The sequence below is a fragment of the Eschscholzia californica genome, unplaced genomic scaffold (genome assembly GCF_041429995.1).
Source record: "Eschscholzia californica isolate CP2 unplaced genomic scaffold, dmEscCali1.0.p SCAF_5, whole genome shotgun sequence".
Lineage (NCBI taxonomy): Eukaryota > Viridiplantae > Streptophyta > Magnoliopsida > Ranunculales > Papaveraceae > Eschscholzia > Eschscholzia californica.
Window position 1 is genome coordinate 2,520,095 of NW_028238472.1, and position 16,747 is coordinate 2,536,841.

The following is a 16,747-nucleotide window of genomic DNA, read 5'->3' on the forward strand; positions in this document are numbered from 1 at the left end:
GACAAATGGTAAATAAAATTCTAGGGAGAAAACTTAACCATTTTTAATTCTACTAGTCATAGGAGGGTTAAGGCAAACAATCTACTGGTAGTAATATGAAAGTCACCATACAAACTTGGAATATGAGGGTTTGTAGTTAACCCTTTTCCCTATGATCCCAACACACAGATTGAACCCAAAGCATGTTAAACTAAAGACATCCAAACCCTTGGAACTGTTTAAACAACAACAGCATAAGAATTACCAACAACTAAAATGATATCAACAAACCATTCGAAATCCGTAGTTCCATTGAAAACATCAGCGTTGTCCATGAGTGTCTTAACCCAATTTATGAATTGTTTTCATGTCAGCAGCTTCATGAAGTGTTCCTTCTTTGACATGATCCCACCATTTGAACAAGAAGTTATCGACTACGAGCCTAAACCAAGGTGATAGTTTCAGACCTTCTTCACCAGCGTCTGCTTTCCTAAGCAACTCTTTTAACTCGTCTTGAGTGACATACTTAATGTCTGCTACTTCGTCTGGGTTTGGATGAACATTCACGTCTTTTACAATAAATAGTAGGTAATCCACTGCAAAATCAAGTTTAAGACGACATCAACATAATTTCTTAATATGGTATCAGAACAAGGCCCGCACGTGATAGACCCATGTGTTACACTACAGGGCCCCCACGACACTCAATAAAAACAAACTGTCAGGCTGAACGATTGCATCGAGCTAGTGGGTGTGTGAGAATAGGCCCACATCAATAAAGGGAGTTTCATGACCAAGTATATAAAGTCTAGGCCATTCTCTGTCATTACTAATTGGTTTTGAGTTAGATGTGAACGAATTTAATACTAATACTTACAGAAAATATTAGACTGAGAGAAAAAAAATGGAGGAAGGGTTGTTACTCATACATTCATGTTCACCCCATTTTCCATCAGATGGTGCCTTGTACAGCATACGTCCGAGGGGGAAGAACTCGTCGACGGGCACATCTTCTGCTGGAATACCTAGTTCATCCAACAGCTTCCTTTGGGCAGCATTTCTTACACCTTTTTACAGAAAGAAACAGTACTAATAATATCACTTCACTGAAAACATATATCTAGCTGAAAACTAATAATAACGATCAGAACAAAAAAAAGAAAAGAAATATATTGACTATGGAATGAGAGAAGTACCAAGGTAGTTCTCCTGTATCAGTTCGGAATCACGATAAAGGGGATGGCTGCAACAAGTGTTTGTCCATACCAAGGGGAATGTTACTTTAGTTGCAGATCGTTGCTATCAGGGTTGACAGAGAGTAGCAGTCAGTAGTAATTACATTATACTAAAAATAACATTAACATGGAGTAGTACTTTATAGAACTAACACAATTCTGAACAAACAATTTATACACATTGAAGTGACTGTGATACGATTATCCATACCAGACACGACAAAACATGTTAAAAAGGACTAGCAGTGCTACATATAATTATCTAAACTCTAGAATAAAATTACCTACTGCAAGCAATGAATTGGAGGCAATGGACTAAAAATTAGAATCAAGATTCACAACTACATTTAGATATACTATGCGTAACAAACAAAATAAAGTGGAAAAGGGTAGCTTCTTCAGTTCTTCTGCAACTTAGAGACATTTTAATCTCGTTTTACGTTGCTTGCATAGAGGACGAGGTATTATTTTTTTGAGTATGACAAAGTACCTCCAAAATAATTAGCCAAAAGTGTTTGGTAAAATAAAACATGATTGCTTATTTAAGAGCAATGGTATTTTCACAATAGCAACAGATTACTTCTTCTCTCGTAGTCTCGTAACAAAAATTATTGGAGTAGTTCAACGAAATTCAGTCATGCAGCAAATTGTAATACCAGTATCAATGCTATAAGCAGCAGAGCAATTTATATGGGTGTCAGTGAGTGTGTGTGTGTGTGTGTGTAACATACCTGGAGGAGTAATTCATATTTTGAGTTGAACAGAAAGACACTGAAAGCTCTATGTAATAAATTCTTAGCTTCGATGTTTTCCATCAAATGACCTGCACGGTAGTTGTAGGAAAACCAGGAATTAACAAATCAAAGTCATATACTTGGATTCAAGAAGTAGTTGTTATATCTTATGCGCAATAAAGTGAGACTAAATTTGTGCGCTAGGTACAATTGCTATCGAGAAAATACTACTGAAATTTCATATGCAGACATAAAAACGTACTTCAAAAATATTACACCCTTTTGTTAAAAGAAGGCAAAAGTTTTAGTCGAGAAGGCCGAAATGCACAAAAATAATACACTAAAGCTAAGAAAAAAACAAGGACTGAGCTAACCCTCGGAGAAGGGAAAAGAAAACTCTCTTTCAGCAAGCAACAGACAGCAAGAACATAATATGCTCATTAGTGAGAATTTGGATTATGAGGAGTTGAGGACTTGGTTGTTGGTTGGTTTGGGACGTAAGATCTGTTGGTCCATTACCTATCAATCGACTAAAGGTACCAAATTTTGAACATATTAATGGAACAAAAGAATGGGTTCAACCTCAAAGAAATTATTTACACTAAAATATACTCAACCTTATAGATTTAGTATTATATAAGCCATCTTGATTGATGTGCTCCTTCAACTGATTGAATGCTCCAATGACTAACTTAGAACTTATTGAACATAAATATACAACATACAGTATAGTCATCTAAAACTTTTAACGAAACTCATTGAACTTTTTAGGTTTATAATTCTTCGAACCATCAATATTACTAGTAAGTTCAAACAAAGGAAGGTTACTATCTACACTAAATACCTAGAAGAAGAGAAGAGTCTGGGTAATGCTGGAAAAAGGTGATTTGAAATGATTAAGTAATAACGCAATAAATGATAATGAGATCAAATCCAATAACCCAACTTACTTGAAAACAATGATAGATTGAAAATAAAAGAAGTATTCAAGCTATTAAAGAAAGTCAGGTGAGCTTTTTTCAGTACAGATTCAATACGAGAAAACCACTTACAATTGTATTTCGAGTCATGTCCAACAACGTTATCGTTCTCATCCACCAAAATGCATCTGCAAGCGTGCAACATACGTAAAACCGGTGCACAATTTGAAACAATTCAATTATAAATAAGATACACTTCCAAAATTTAGTACTAGAGTAATGACTCCAATGAACAAACTTAACCAGACTTGTTGAACCAATGAAAGCAACTTTGGAGCCTTGGACTACGGTCATTCTCCGTGTTCTTGTCATTTCGTAATCGACCCGACACTTATATGACTTCCTAATATGTTTCCATGTGATTTTAGCTCACTAGTTCATGATAGATTTCAAAACAAGAGCAATAAGAGAGTTTATTCTCAATATTAAGAACTTGAAAATATCCATAAATGAAAGATTATAAGAATGAAAAAACACAGAAGAAACATTTCCATTCAGATCAAAAGCAAAATAACAAAACTGAATCTGAAACAACCACAAATCTAAAGTTGAATAGATATCTGAAAAATCAAAAACGTAAACTAAAAGCAACTCCGATCTCTTCCTCTATATAGAGAAACTAATAAGCAACACCATTAACATCTAACAAAAACAAGATTAGATCTCAAAAAAAAAAAAAGACTAAATCTATCGAATCAATTCATTTCTTGTACAAACTAATCACCATAAACAATCGATTCTTAATGAGAATACTAATAATTTGAGAGAGAGAAACAACATTAGCATCTAAAGGAAAGAAGATAAGATCCAGAAGAAAATCAAATCAAACGAATCAATTACAAATACAACTAGTTCACCGTAAGCATTTGATTCGTTTAGATAAAACAGTAAACGATGAATATCACCAGGAATAAATCAGTAATTTGATCGAAAAATAAGAAACATCAAGAGCATATGAAAACATAAAAACGAAGCTAGAGAGAGAGAGAGGAAAACTGACTCGTCTTCGAACATGAGACGTTTCTGAACGGCATCCATGGCTGAATCAGTAACTTCACCCATCGTAGCAGAGGCAAGAATTTAGAACAGAAAGACGGAGAAAAATGAGAGAGAGAGGGAAGAGAAGAGTTTGGTCAAGTTATGGAATTTTTTATGTTCTTGACTGGGGAGGGAATTATTTTATACTCCATTCGTTTTAGATCAGAATCGGACACAACTTTGAATCTCTCTCTTCTTTCCTCTCGATTCCTCCTTTCAAAAAAATAAAAAAGGCAATAGTGTATTTGTGTAGGTGTTGTCCTAGCCTTATATGTGTTTGGATGGCCGAATCATAAATCCGCGGAATCGTGAATCCAAGTACTCCTACACAAATAATAATAAATCACAGGATTCTTAGGTGTTGTCCTAGTCTTATTTGAGTATTTTTAAACGTCTTTAAAAAAAATATGATTTTTGAAAAAAATAATGATTTTGAAAAAAAATAATGATTTTGTAGAAAGAAATATTTTTTTGTTAATTTTAAGTTTGAAATTTAAGTTCATTAATCCAAAATCCTAGCAAATCCTAGGGGTAGGGTGGGATTTTGGTCCAATACAAATTTTGGAATTAGGAATCCTTAGGATTCAAGATAGCCAAACAGACCAAGGATTCATGGTTCCTACCAAATTCCACTTTTGATAGGAATCCTTACTTAGGAATCCTGCAACCAAACACACCATTAGTTCATTTGCTTGGAAAATATGGATATCATATGTTTGATTTTCGGTAGTGATAGAAATCAATAATATACTGAAATTGTTGAAAGTGTCTTGAATATGAGTCGATATTCAATCCGGCTTGCAACCCATGGAATTGTTTTCAGACACGAAACTTTTGGCCCGACCCATTTAACTTACGTTTGCTCAATCTATCAGGGGATGATATTCAAGGCTGATCTTCAAGGTTACCAAAGCAGGGTTGATTTTCGTCGTTTGAGAGACATGACTTCTATTTATAATGGATATCCATCCATATACCGTGGAATTAGACAGAGAGGCGGTAAGGCAGTGAGATTAGGTTTTAGTAAGCTATATAAATTGAAACCCTAGAGATATCTTTGTTACTTGTGTCTTCATTCAAAATGGAATCACCGCGCCATTATTCGCCGTGGAGTAGGTCTAATAAACCCTAGAGATATCTATGTGATTGTTTACTTTCTTTACTGCTTCTTCTGGTTGTTTGTTCTTCGTCATAACAGAACATGCCACAAAATTGTCTTCTAAACATACCGTACTTAGGATTCTGCTTCAAAATTGTTTGTTCTTTAACAGTAGTGCATTTACTTCAAAATTTTGGAAGTCACAAGTCAAATTTTAGGTGGAGTTGGAGATCCTTGATATATTGAAACTGCTATAAAACTGTCTTTACGACATATCTTGCCCTAACAGTAGCGCATTTGCTTGGAAACGCAAGTTCAATTCTTGGTAGAGGTGGAAATTCATGATATATTGAACACACCTGGAAAGCTATACAAACTGCCCCACAACATTAGTCTATAAAAAAATGTCACTTGAGGTGAAAAGATGGTCCGACCATATGTCGATGACAGACGTAGTTGGCCTTGGTAAGCCAATATTCGAACATACTTGGGCAATCTGGGTCGGCTAGGCTAGGGTTATCAACCTACTTTTTTGGGCCAAGCGTCCCATAAAATAAACACTGTGTCGTGAGTTCACTTACTTGGAAATCTCTTGGTCATTTATGCCGAGTCTCGCATATGCTGTGTTAACTTGGTGAGTCAGATCGAGCCTAATGAAGATGGTCGGGGAGAGCCTCCTAAAATATGGCCATACAGAGGTGAGCTAGTAAAGCTGAAATTTTATAGGCACACACCATTTTACAATATGCACTCACATTTGACTAGATACTCACCTCCGGCAACTTTCATTAAAAGATATGACTTCATCATTAATGGCCAACGCTTTGGGGAAAGCTAAATAGTTTTCGGGGTGTGAAATTTTAAAGGGAATATGTAGAATTTTGAAAATTTTCCGGGGAAACATATTTTATGGGGAATATTTTCTAACACCTCATGTATTCGCCACCTCGTCGTCTTCACCGGTGAAGGTCGCCGGCCGGCCAATTTCCGGCCGGCGACCTTCAACCATAATTTTTTTTTTCCTTCTCCTTTCTCTCTCTAGATCTGATCTAGAGAGAGAGAGGAGACCTCCATTAAAGGTCCGACCAGACCTTCAATGGGTCTGTTCGGACCTCCAATGGAGGTCTGGAACAAACCCATTGAAGGTCTGTTCGCAGACCTCCATTGGCGGTCCGAATAGACCTTCAAAGGGACCGATGCCTACATAGTTGGACGGTGTTAATAGAGAAAGGAGCGGTTGGGCCTGGTGCTAACAGACATGGATGCTAACAACCTTTGGCTCGGTGCCTTTAGAAGCACTCAGGGAATTATATGGGTGCACAAAATTAGAAACCCAATTCCAAAATAATGAACTAATGATATTCAACGGTATTCAGTTATTATCTAAACTGACATATCCAAACTGAATTACGATAGAAGCAGTTTTTAACAGAATGAAATAACTAGAATTTATAAAGTAAAAAAAAAACGTGATTGGTTCGACTAAGAGATCAAGTTTATAAGCAAATCACATGGGACCGAGCGCCACATAAGTATCATATCACATACATTTACTGATGGAGACCATCTTCCTATTGTGCCTCACGGCCATGGTGATAGTGGGCCTCACGGTTAAGAAGCTACATTAGCGTAGTTTCTATAATTAAGTATTTAGGGTTTCCATAATTATGAGTCTTAGCAATCAAGGAAAGTATTATTAGTAGTTATCTTATTTCCTTATTTGAGTCTATCTAGGAAAGTACAATCTCTATATAAGAGAAGTCTAGTTTGTCTTTGTTAACCAGATCAGAGAATATTATCAACCAAGTTTATTATTAATCAAGTTTATTGTTTATCGTTATTTTATCAGTTTTATTTCGTTAGTTTAGTTTATTAATAATGGTGGATTCCATTACTTTTACGCTTCCGCAACAATCTAAATCAGCTGGTATTCAGAGCTTTAAGAATCTGGGAACAGATAATTTTTTTTTAAATGCTTCTCATCTTGAATGTTGGAATAATCTTCCGCGTTTAGGTTGGGATCCTTTAAGAGATGCACAACAACTCTATGTTGATCGAAAAGATCAAAACAAAATTAATGTCGATTCCAAAATTCCTATGTTTGATTATCAATATCATATAGATTTTTGGATTCAACAGATGGAAGATTGGTTTATAAACCAAGAAGTCCATGACGAAGATAAGGTTTTTGTCATCGAACAACACTTGTCTAAAAGAGTCTATGAAAAATTCAACGAGATGCAATGGAGACTCATTGATCAAGGAAAAAAATTCGTCGACGATTGGACTACATTGAAAAGCATCTTTAGGTATGTTTTTCTTCCTTTAGATGAATACTTATCTTTTATAGAATCTCAAATCCAATCGAACAAATTATTATCCGAAATTCCTTCGACTACCATGGTCAATATTATTGAAGGAGAGGTTTTTGATAAAAAAAATCCTAGTTTTTCAATAATGGAGGAAGAAAATTTCGATGAGACAGATTAAGAAGAAGAAATTCAACTGACTATCACAAGCTCGAATAAGTTGTTTGATCCATATATGATTCCGGGAGACGAATTAGTTGTGTCGAATCATAAAATACTTTATCCTCCATTGATTTCTTCATGGCTTTCAACTTCAAAGAATCATACAAACCAATCTTCATGGCCATCCATTGTTTTTCCAAGAACAAGACAGGTTGTATATGTGACCTCTTTCGTCAAACTAAAAGACGACGGGCGATGTCGCAATTTACTAGACGTATCTACGTTGGTATTGCTTTTGCGAGTATCTTGGCAATATATGTTTCACATTATAATTGGTGATATTGTCAATATTTTTCTTCTTCGGATTTTCGGCAATTTTCGTGAAAAGTGGGAACTAAGGATTGCCTTCAAACTCGTCGCCGAAGTTACCTTCAACATCGCTGATATATATCCTCATTACTTGGACGATCCGCTTTATGACAACACCAACTTGGGGGCAAGTTGTTCCGCAGCGGGGGAGTATGATGGAGACCATCTTCCTATTGTGCCTCACGGCCATGGTGATAGTGGGCCTCACGGTTAAGAAGCTACATTAGCGTAGTTTCTATAATTAAGTATTTAGGGTTTCCATAATTATGAGTCTTAGCAATCAAGGAAAGTATTATTAGTAGTTATCTTATTTCCTTATTTGAGTCTATCTAGGAAAGTACAATCTCTATATAAGAGAAGTCTAGTTTGTCTTTGTTAACCAGATCAGAGAATATTATCAACCAAGTTTATTATTAATCAAGTTTATTGTTTATCGTTATTTTATCATTTTTATTTCGTTAGTTTAGTTTATTAATAATGGTGGATTCCATTACTTTTACGCTTCCGCAACAATCTACATCATTTACGTATCATATGAAATAATTTTGCATAATGTCATATTTTTTTAGTATTCAAAACTAAATAAAAAAAATGATGAGGCAATTACTGAAATATCCCTGTTTTGAATCATGAATTTTCTATGAGTAGACAAATGTTTATTAACCAAATAGTTGGGATTGATCAATCAATGACATCAAAATATTGAATATGAGGATAGCTCACCTACATGCACACTTTTATTGAACAAGCTCAATTAGCACAACCAAGAAAATAAAGAAGATAAGTAGAAATGTATAGTGGAAAATTCGCAACCTCAATTAACACGATAATTATCCTTAACAAAAAGAAAAAAAAAAAACACGATAATTATCCTTAACAAAAAAAAAAAACACGATAATTTACAAATTTTTAAATTCAGAATGAGGCGATACACACAAAAACAATAGCCAATTACGCTAAATTTTAGAGATTTCGAGTCAAATTTTAGAGTAGATAAAAAAAAAAAAAAAAAAACCTAAATCTTTCGGATATGGTTAATCAGATAAAGATGAATATAATCATTGTAATAGTCGAACATTCTATAAAAAGCAATATTAGATGAGAAAGAAGAAGACTTTTTCTTCATTTCCGAGGCCAAAAGAAATTCTTGGCTAGGTTAAAATTTTATTATTGAATTGAGTTGGTTCTTATTACTTATTAGGTTTTCTGTTATTATCGTTATCTTATTATCTTATCTGTTAATTAACGAATACAAATTTCTTGCTCATTAGATTCAGGTAGAAATTCTCTTCAAATTATTACGAAGTCAAAACCAATCTTCAATCTAAAACCTTTTGAAACTCTGTCTTTTAACCTAATTTAGGGTTTTTATTTGACATTGTTGTAAGGATTATCCCATAATTTTCGTTGTTTGACTTCTTAGCTTTCAATTTTCTAATCTCATAAATTTGATCCAAATTTCGTTTTCAAACGATTGAGTTTACCTTCTTCTCTTGTCTATTGGATATTATTACTAGCTTCAATTCTGGAGAGAGAAACAGAGACTGTAATTCAAACCCTAATTCGTTTTATTTGGGGATTGTTGTTGGTTGTTCTGGATTGCTTAGTGAACGTGGTCAAGGAGGTTGAGATGGGTTCTTGTTTGTCCATTGATGGAGGTAATTCAAACCCTAATTCGCCAAGATCTCCGTCGTTAGGGTTTGGGAAGTACAAAAGGAATTCCAGGAGGAAAGAGGGATCTGGAAGTTCTAGTAAGGGGGGAGGTCAATTGCATAGGATTCCAGGGAGGATGTGTTCAAATGGAGCTACTGATGTTGCTTCTCTATTTACCCAACAAGGCAAGAAAGGAACTAATCAGGACGCCATGATTGTTTGGGAGGTTAGTTCATTTCCATCTCTGTCAATTTTGATTCAGATTGTCACATTGGGTTTCTTTAGTTTATTAAGAATTCAGTAATTGTACTCGATTATCATAGGTAGAAAACAGAAAATAGTTAGGATATGAACTCGAATCAAATCCCTTTAGCTTGATAGTTAAAATTGACGATGGGTAGTCGCTACATTAACCTAATATCAAACGAAAAACTTCATCGTTCTTGTATATTTCGATTTGACTATGATGAAGTATTTCAGATTTAGCTCTGTGTATGGTGTTATTTTATATTTATTACCATCTTCCGTTGGGTTATGAAGATTTTAAATTCTTTTGTTGACTAGAAGCTGGTTTTGAATTGTGATGCATTTCCAGAATTTTGGTTTAAGAGAAGACACAATCTTCTGTGGGATTTTTGATGGACACGGCCCGAATGGTCACAAGGTTGCAAAGCGAGTGAGAGACTCTCTTCCTGTAAGGCTCAGCATCCAATGGGAAGCAAGTATAGGTCGTAACGATGAGTTATCGGAGACCGGGAGTGTCAGGCAAAGCATGAATTCTGATGAGACTGATTCTTTATGCATTGATGACGAATCTGTGGACTCCTTGGATATTGAAGACGAGGAGAACCTCCTCCTTGTTTCGAAAATGAAAAAGTCGTATGTGAAGGCTTTTAAGGTTATGGATAAGGAATTGAGGTTGCAGAAACGCGTTAATTGCTTCTGCAGTGGGACAACAGCAGTTACTGTCGTCAAACAAGTAATAACATCAGTTGCCATAAAGATTCTAATACATTTACATATTGTTTCTTGGTTGAGGTTAACGAAGTTCGCTAATTTTTGTGTAGGGTCAGGATCTTGTCATTGGAAATCTTGGGGACTCAAGAGCAATATTAGGGACAAGAGATGACCATGATTCTCTTATTGCCGTGCCGTTGACTGTGGACCTGAAACCAAATCTCCCAAGTATGCAACTTTCGTCATTATCTGATATCATTTATATATTGAATTCATCGAGTCTTTGGTAAACCGGTACCTCGTGAAAATGTTACATTCCTAAGAGTAGCCACACTATCTTAAATAAACTAAACTCTCTTTAAGATTTTTATTTTTAATAGATAAAAGTCAGTCTATTGAGTGAGTGACTCCAACTATGAGTGGAGTCTCTCTTAACTAGCTATGCAGATATGAAATTGGTCCACGGGGCAGAAAAAAAAACACTGAGAAAAGGTACTATTTTTTGTTTAGGTATCTTGTTAACTAATTTTCCCCATCATTGTAGGAGAGGCAAGTAGGATCAGGCAATGTAGAGGACGGATTTTCGCCCTTCCAACTGAACCAGATGTTGCTCGAGTTTGGCTGCCGAATGACGATGCCCCTGGCCTAGCAATGGCTCGGGCATTTGGGGATTTTTGCGTAAAGAAATACGGTGTTATTTCCACTCCTGTTGTTTCACATCGGCGTCTTACTGAGAAGGATGAGTTCGTTGTGTTGGCCACAGATGGGGTAAGAGTTAGCGTCTGCGTCCTTACCTTTACCCTATATATGCCTTGCTCCTAACTTTCTTATATCCTCAAAATTGATGTTCATTCATCTTTCACTACATATACTGTACAAAAACTTTAAAATACTATCTCTGTACATTTTTATTAACTTTACGAGGAATGTGAGGAAAACAACTCACCTTTGTCACACATTCAGCACAACAAGTCGCAGCAACTGTCCTTCAACTATTTTAGGTTATGTTCTTGAAGACCAATATTATAACAGACAAATTTTTCTCTCCCTGGAGTAGTTTAATCTATAATCAACGATCAGAGAAGCTAGCACAGATATTTTACTTTTTCCACTCAGGACTTGCAATAAATTGATCCTTGTTTACTCGTTAATGCCTGCTTCTTTAAGGTGTTGAAATGATTAACATTGCACTTTCTCGTCTGTTACTTTAGAATCGTAGATTTTCAACTAAATTTACTAACTTCATAAAAGCATAATAGAAACTGCCAATTTGTGTGAAGGGCGTTAAGGTGGAAGATGGTTTGAAGATCCGACACTCGGCCCCGTCCACCCGAGCTGAAGGCAGCCCATGGGTACCTAAATTCTTAAACGGGCTTAGATTTCAGCCTGATTTCACACTTTGTTAGAAGCCCGATTACTAGCATGATTGCCCTGAGTGTTGTTCTGAAATTGAGAAGGCTCATTAATATAGGTTGAAATTTAATGGCTTTATGAAATGTTTCGTGCTTACTTGGAATGGTAGTTCTGCAATATTTTGAGTGAGAATGTTTTGCTTGGTGGAGTGTCTTGTTTTGAGGAACTCAAGTAATTCTCTAGAAATTTAGAAACTATTTTTTCTTACTTCTTTCGATTATTTTGGTAGGTATGGGATGTGCTATCCAACCAAGAAGTAGTTGATATAGTAAGCTCAGCTCCTACTCGGTCCTCTGCAGCTCGAGCATTGGTCGAGTCGGCCGTGAGATCATGGAAGATTAAGTATCCAACCTCCAATGTGGATGACTGTGCTGTAGTCTGCCTCTTTCTCAACTCCACCACCACCGCCACCTGCTCTTCCTCCTCGTCCTCCGTTTCAAAATCCAAGATACGGCCTCTGGACCATGTTGAGAATAACGAGAATACCTCGGATGCTCCAGCTACATTGGATCGATCAGGTACAACAGTACGGACATGTACTGCTGATGTTCATTTAGAGCCGAATGAGGAGAGAGAAGAAACATTAGTACAGCAGCCTGAGGGGACTTCAGGACTAGTTGGGGACGAAAAGTCAGGCTGTGTATCTCGGTTGAAAACAGTAATCAGTCTACCAAAACATGATTTTGATGAATAAGATGATCGAATAACTAGCGGAGAAGAAACTCTGAAATGAGGCAGGCAACACAATTCATTTTTAATTGTGATTGTTTTGTGTTGATTTAATTATTATTTTTTCTCAATATGTTATTTCTTTGCAACAAGAAAAAAAAAAACTGAGGCGTATATAAGGGCAATGTCAATATTAGAATTGTTATGCCCATTTTTATGTAACGTCTTGTTTACTGATTTTTTTTTTCAGTATTTGAAGACATTACAGAACTGTTTCCCCTGTTTTCTCAATTTATGAATAACAACGGAAAGTGCCGTTATTTTGTTCCTGTAAAGATTTGTTGTGTGAGATAGTCGGCAGATTTAGAATGTTTGTTTTTGCCTGACACAGAGAAGTCTAGCTCTTTTGAAATGGATTGAGGTGGTTGAACACTTGAACTAAACAAGATTGATCAAAACCGAGTACTGCAATATCAATTTGGTTCGACTCCGACTTAAGTATTTTAGAACGGTTAAAACATAACTGGCTAATCCTATTCAATGCATATACTCGTCTAAACGATCTTTTTGCAAAATTTATAATAGTTTTACATGCCGATCACCTAATATTTTGAATAGGTTAGGCTGACTAGATGAACCAAACCGACCCAAGCCTAGTTAAACCAATCAATCATCTGATACTTAGTGGTGCAACTTTAGCTGTGAGCATCACTGCTCACCTATCAGCCATAGGTCCATATTCGCTCCCGATGCGAAAACAAACACAGGCACGATGGAATTGCTCGTAGTAATCAAAGCAAAAGAAAAAAGAACACAAGCGGACACAAAGGAGAGGTTTCTAAGTCAAGAAAAATAGTCCGGTCTTAAAAATCTAGGTGGGACTGACCACAAAGCGTGACGTGAACGAACTCTTGACCACCATGATGTGACATTGTCACATTTTAACTTAGCTTTAACCATTTTAAATCTGACAATTAATCCCAACCCTTTTAAATCTGTCCAACCCTGAAATTTTGAACTGATTTCAAAAGTTTTTTTTTCCGATGGGGACCTTTTATATATTAAGTGCAATTATTTGGAGTGATGGGTAATTTTGGGCTGGAATAATTAGAGATCAATCGCGCCTTATCCAAGAAAGAGCAAACTTTTAAATTAGGCTCCTCTTTTATCCACATATTCCCCGCCAGAATGAGGAGAAATGACGACGATAACAACGACGACGCCGACGAATTTCTCCCCCGTCCACGGTGGTTTCCGGCACCACATCCAACTCACTTCCACTCTTCCTCTCCATCGCCACCACCACCACCGTCGCAAACTTTCATTCTCCATACGAGGTCATTCTTCTTAAACACTTACTTGTTGTTTATAAATCATTGATTGATTGATTGATTGATTGATTGATTGATTGATTGATTGATTGAGAGAGAGAGAATGAGAGATTAACCTAGTTAGGTTTTTGATTGTGTAGTTACAGCTAAAGAAGATTCAATAGAAAGATCAGAAGAAAAAGATGAAGTTGATAAAATAGTAGATGGAATGGAGTTTGGTGAACTTTGTAATGAATTTGAATGTATTAGTAGTCCTTCTGTTGAATCTACTGCTAGACAATTAGCTCGTGATATTCTTCAACTTCGTCAAGGGAATCGTGCTCTTGGTACTTTTGCTCTCTCTGTTAAATACAAGGTAATCTAGGGTTTCTAGGGTTTTGTTTCAATTTTAAAAGGGCAATCAAATGACCTTGATTATCAAGCGAATCGTATAATTTTGAACATATGATCACTGAATTACATATGGGTACTCATTCTCTATTAAATGGGGTATTCGAAAAGTTGAATGTCATTGATGCTTTTTCTTGTATGTGAATTGCAGGATCCAGTTAGAACTTTTACTGGTCGTGAGAAATACAAGAGATCTCTATGGTTGACTGATGCATTAGAGAACCCTTCAGTGGTGATAACTCAACTCTTATGTTCTTGTTATTCTTTTTTTTTCCTCCATTGATAGATAACTTATAAACCGAAACCGAAAATCCTGTAGTGCTATAAGATATAAGCTATTTTCCTTTTGAGAATTAGATTGATCTTGGAACAAGACACAAAAATGCTAGTAATTTGGTTTGTTTCTTTTCCTACTTGTCCGAGGCGAAAATTATGAATACAAGTAGAGTTCGTAGATGGAGGCTTGTTCTTTTCAATACAGTTCTTGTTTTGTTGAAAATTCTACTATGTACTTCTTTCTCAATATGGCAATAAAAGAACTAGGCTATTTTAAAAGGAGAGAGAGGGTTGATCACGAGAAGGTGAACTTGAATTCGTTGAGTCTAATATATTATTGGAGCAAGACGACTTGTTAGGGGACTTTATCTTCGTAAAGTGAGTTTCCTTTAAATTGGGAGGCGTTAGTTGCAAATATGTAATTTGTGTTGTGTCTTTAGGGGCCTTTCTGGTTTCGATACCTAATTATTCTTTTCTCTAATATTTCATTTGTTTCTTCAAACAAAAAAATTTGATATGTGATCAAATATTTGTGTCGGCAAGAGTGATTAATCAGTAGCTTTTGTTTGTAATATCACAGTCTTATTTGAACACTATACGATTCTTCTTACAGACACTACAGGAGATGATGATGTTGTCGACCAGTGTACTAAGCATCAAATGGACATTCAAAGGGAGGCCAAAATCTTTACTTGCTTATATTGGAGGAGACGTGATCGTTAAGGTGAACTCTCGGTTTACTCTTAACCAGATAAGTGGCCAAGTAATTGAGCATGAGGAGATTTGGGATTTATCTGCCTCTTCAACCGTTGCTCAAGCTTTTTTCTGGGCATCTCGTCGACTTTTTGCCACAATTGAGTCTGGAAGAGATCTAGCTGAGTTGCTTAAGAAAAGCACAAAGGGGTTTTCAACGGAGAAAGAGAACATGGAGATATATCCAGATCCTTCTGGTGATCCAACAAAGGTCAGTTCTTAAGATTACATCTTAACTGCGCTATTTTTAATATTATACATCTTTATGTTTGAAGCTTGAAATACTAAAACAGATGCACTTTAATATAGCATAAGTTTGCCTTCGAAAAAGTTGGCACCTTAAAAGTGGATGACATTTTTTTAGTGAACTAACACTCTAACAGATATAAATGGTCATTAGCTTAATACAGCAGAATATCACAAGTTGTATTCGGGTTCTAGGGTACCATCTAGAGGTTATTGTGCATGCTAAATCTCTGTAGGATTCCAACATAATCTATTCATGCTCCTTTAAATCTCTCAGTATGAGGTAATGGACTTTTCTGTATGATAAACTTCAACCCCGCAAACTGAGAAGGAGATCTCTTTCCTTTTTCTCAAACCAATACGAAAATTTCATATGACAGATGGTCCCTTGTAGCCCACTCTCGAGGTTCGGTAGCAACAAATGTGTCACCCCATTGCAGAGGCCAAAGAGCACGATTTCGCTGCTCTTAGTCGTGGAAGTTCTTGGTCCACTATAAATCCAATATTCCGTTCTAAAAGAAATTTACTTGTTCTTCGAAAATGGTACTTAGAGTTTGACTTGATGGTGTGGACAATTGAATAATATGTGATACAAGATAAAGCCACATCATTAAGCCAAACTCTAAATAAACCTTTCTCAAGTACAACCTATCATAACTCGATTTCATTGTAGTAGTAGTGTGACAGATTCAAATATCTCTATATATGCCAATGCTTAAAAGCTTTTTATATTCTTTATCCGAAACAGTAAGATTCAAACCTTGGTATCTTCAGTCTAGAGGTAGACATACTTGTTATTTTGTTGAACCTTGTTTTTATTAATCATGTCATGATTATTTGATCCTTGCAGTTCTTTCAACTCGAAGACGACTTCCAGAGAGATGCATATCAGCTCGCGTTGTTCTTAGCGATCCTTTATTTTGTTGTACAGTTCTTGAAATCAACTCTGTGAAGGTGGAAATATTGTAATCATTTGTAATTCTTGAATCATATTACCAATCAACATATATTGTATATGTATTATAATTACATCTTATTACCCATGATCTTCGCCATTCTAGGTCTTTTTTGTTTGCTTATCTTAGATTTATATTCGTTATGTACGGTATCTTTCACACTACCAGAGAGTTCCTTCTGTGCAAATTGTGTTCGGC

The 16,747-nt window shown here is 35.9% G+C and overlaps 3 protein-coding genes across 4 annotated transcripts; 2 read left to right on the forward strand and 1 right to left on the reverse strand.

The window, feature by feature from the left end:
- Window positions 1–67: 67 nt before the first annotated feature.
- On the reverse strand, window positions 68–4,253 carry LOC147536191 (isopentenyl-diphosphate Delta-isomerase I). Its single transcript, XM_086644723.1, has 6 exons — window positions 3,929–4,253; window positions 3,001–3,056; window positions 1,946–2,037; window positions 1,176–1,278; window positions 909–1,046; window positions 68–575 (listed from the first exon to the last, which is right to left on the reverse strand). Exons 1-6 carry the CDS (start codon window positions 3,988–3,990, stop codon window positions 322–324), a joined length of 705 nt encoding a protein of 234 aa, XP_086500849.1. The 5' UTR covers window positions 3,991–4,253; the 3' UTR covers window positions 68–321.
- A 4,638-nt stretch (window positions 4,254–8,891) lies between these two features.
- On the forward strand, window positions 8,892–12,932 carry LOC147536192 (putative protein phosphatase 2C 33). The gene is made up of 6 exons (XM_086644718.1): window positions 8,892–9,060; window positions 9,513–9,784; window positions 10,154–10,537; window positions 10,626–10,743; window positions 11,060–11,283; window positions 12,158–12,932. The coding sequence occupies exons 2-6, from the start codon at window positions 9,536–9,538 to the stop codon at window positions 12,620–12,622; spliced, it is 1,440 nt and encodes a 479-aa protein (XP_086500844.1). The 5' UTR covers window positions 8,892–9,060; window positions 9,513–9,535; the 3' UTR covers window positions 12,623–12,932.
- Window positions 12,933–13,728: 796 nt separating this feature from the next.
- LOC147536193 (transmembrane protein, putative (DUF2358)) lies at window positions 13,729–16,636 on the forward strand. Of its 2 annotated transcripts, none has more exons than XM_086644721.1 (5): window positions 13,729–13,934; window positions 14,069–14,283; window positions 14,470–14,550; window positions 15,208–15,558; window positions 16,444–16,636. In XM_086644721.1, exons 1-5 carry the CDS (start codon window positions 13,796–13,798, stop codon window positions 16,543–16,545), a joined length of 888 nt encoding a protein of 295 aa, XP_086500847.1. In that variant the 5' UTR covers window positions 13,729–13,795; the 3' UTR covers window positions 16,546–16,636. The 2 variants fall into 2 exon arrangements, with proteins under 2 accessions (XP_086500847.1, XP_086500848.1); XM_086644722.1 differs by having other exon boundaries at window positions 13,731–13,934; window positions 14,075–14,283.
- The last annotated feature ends 111 nt before the right edge of the window (window positions 16,637–16,747 follow it).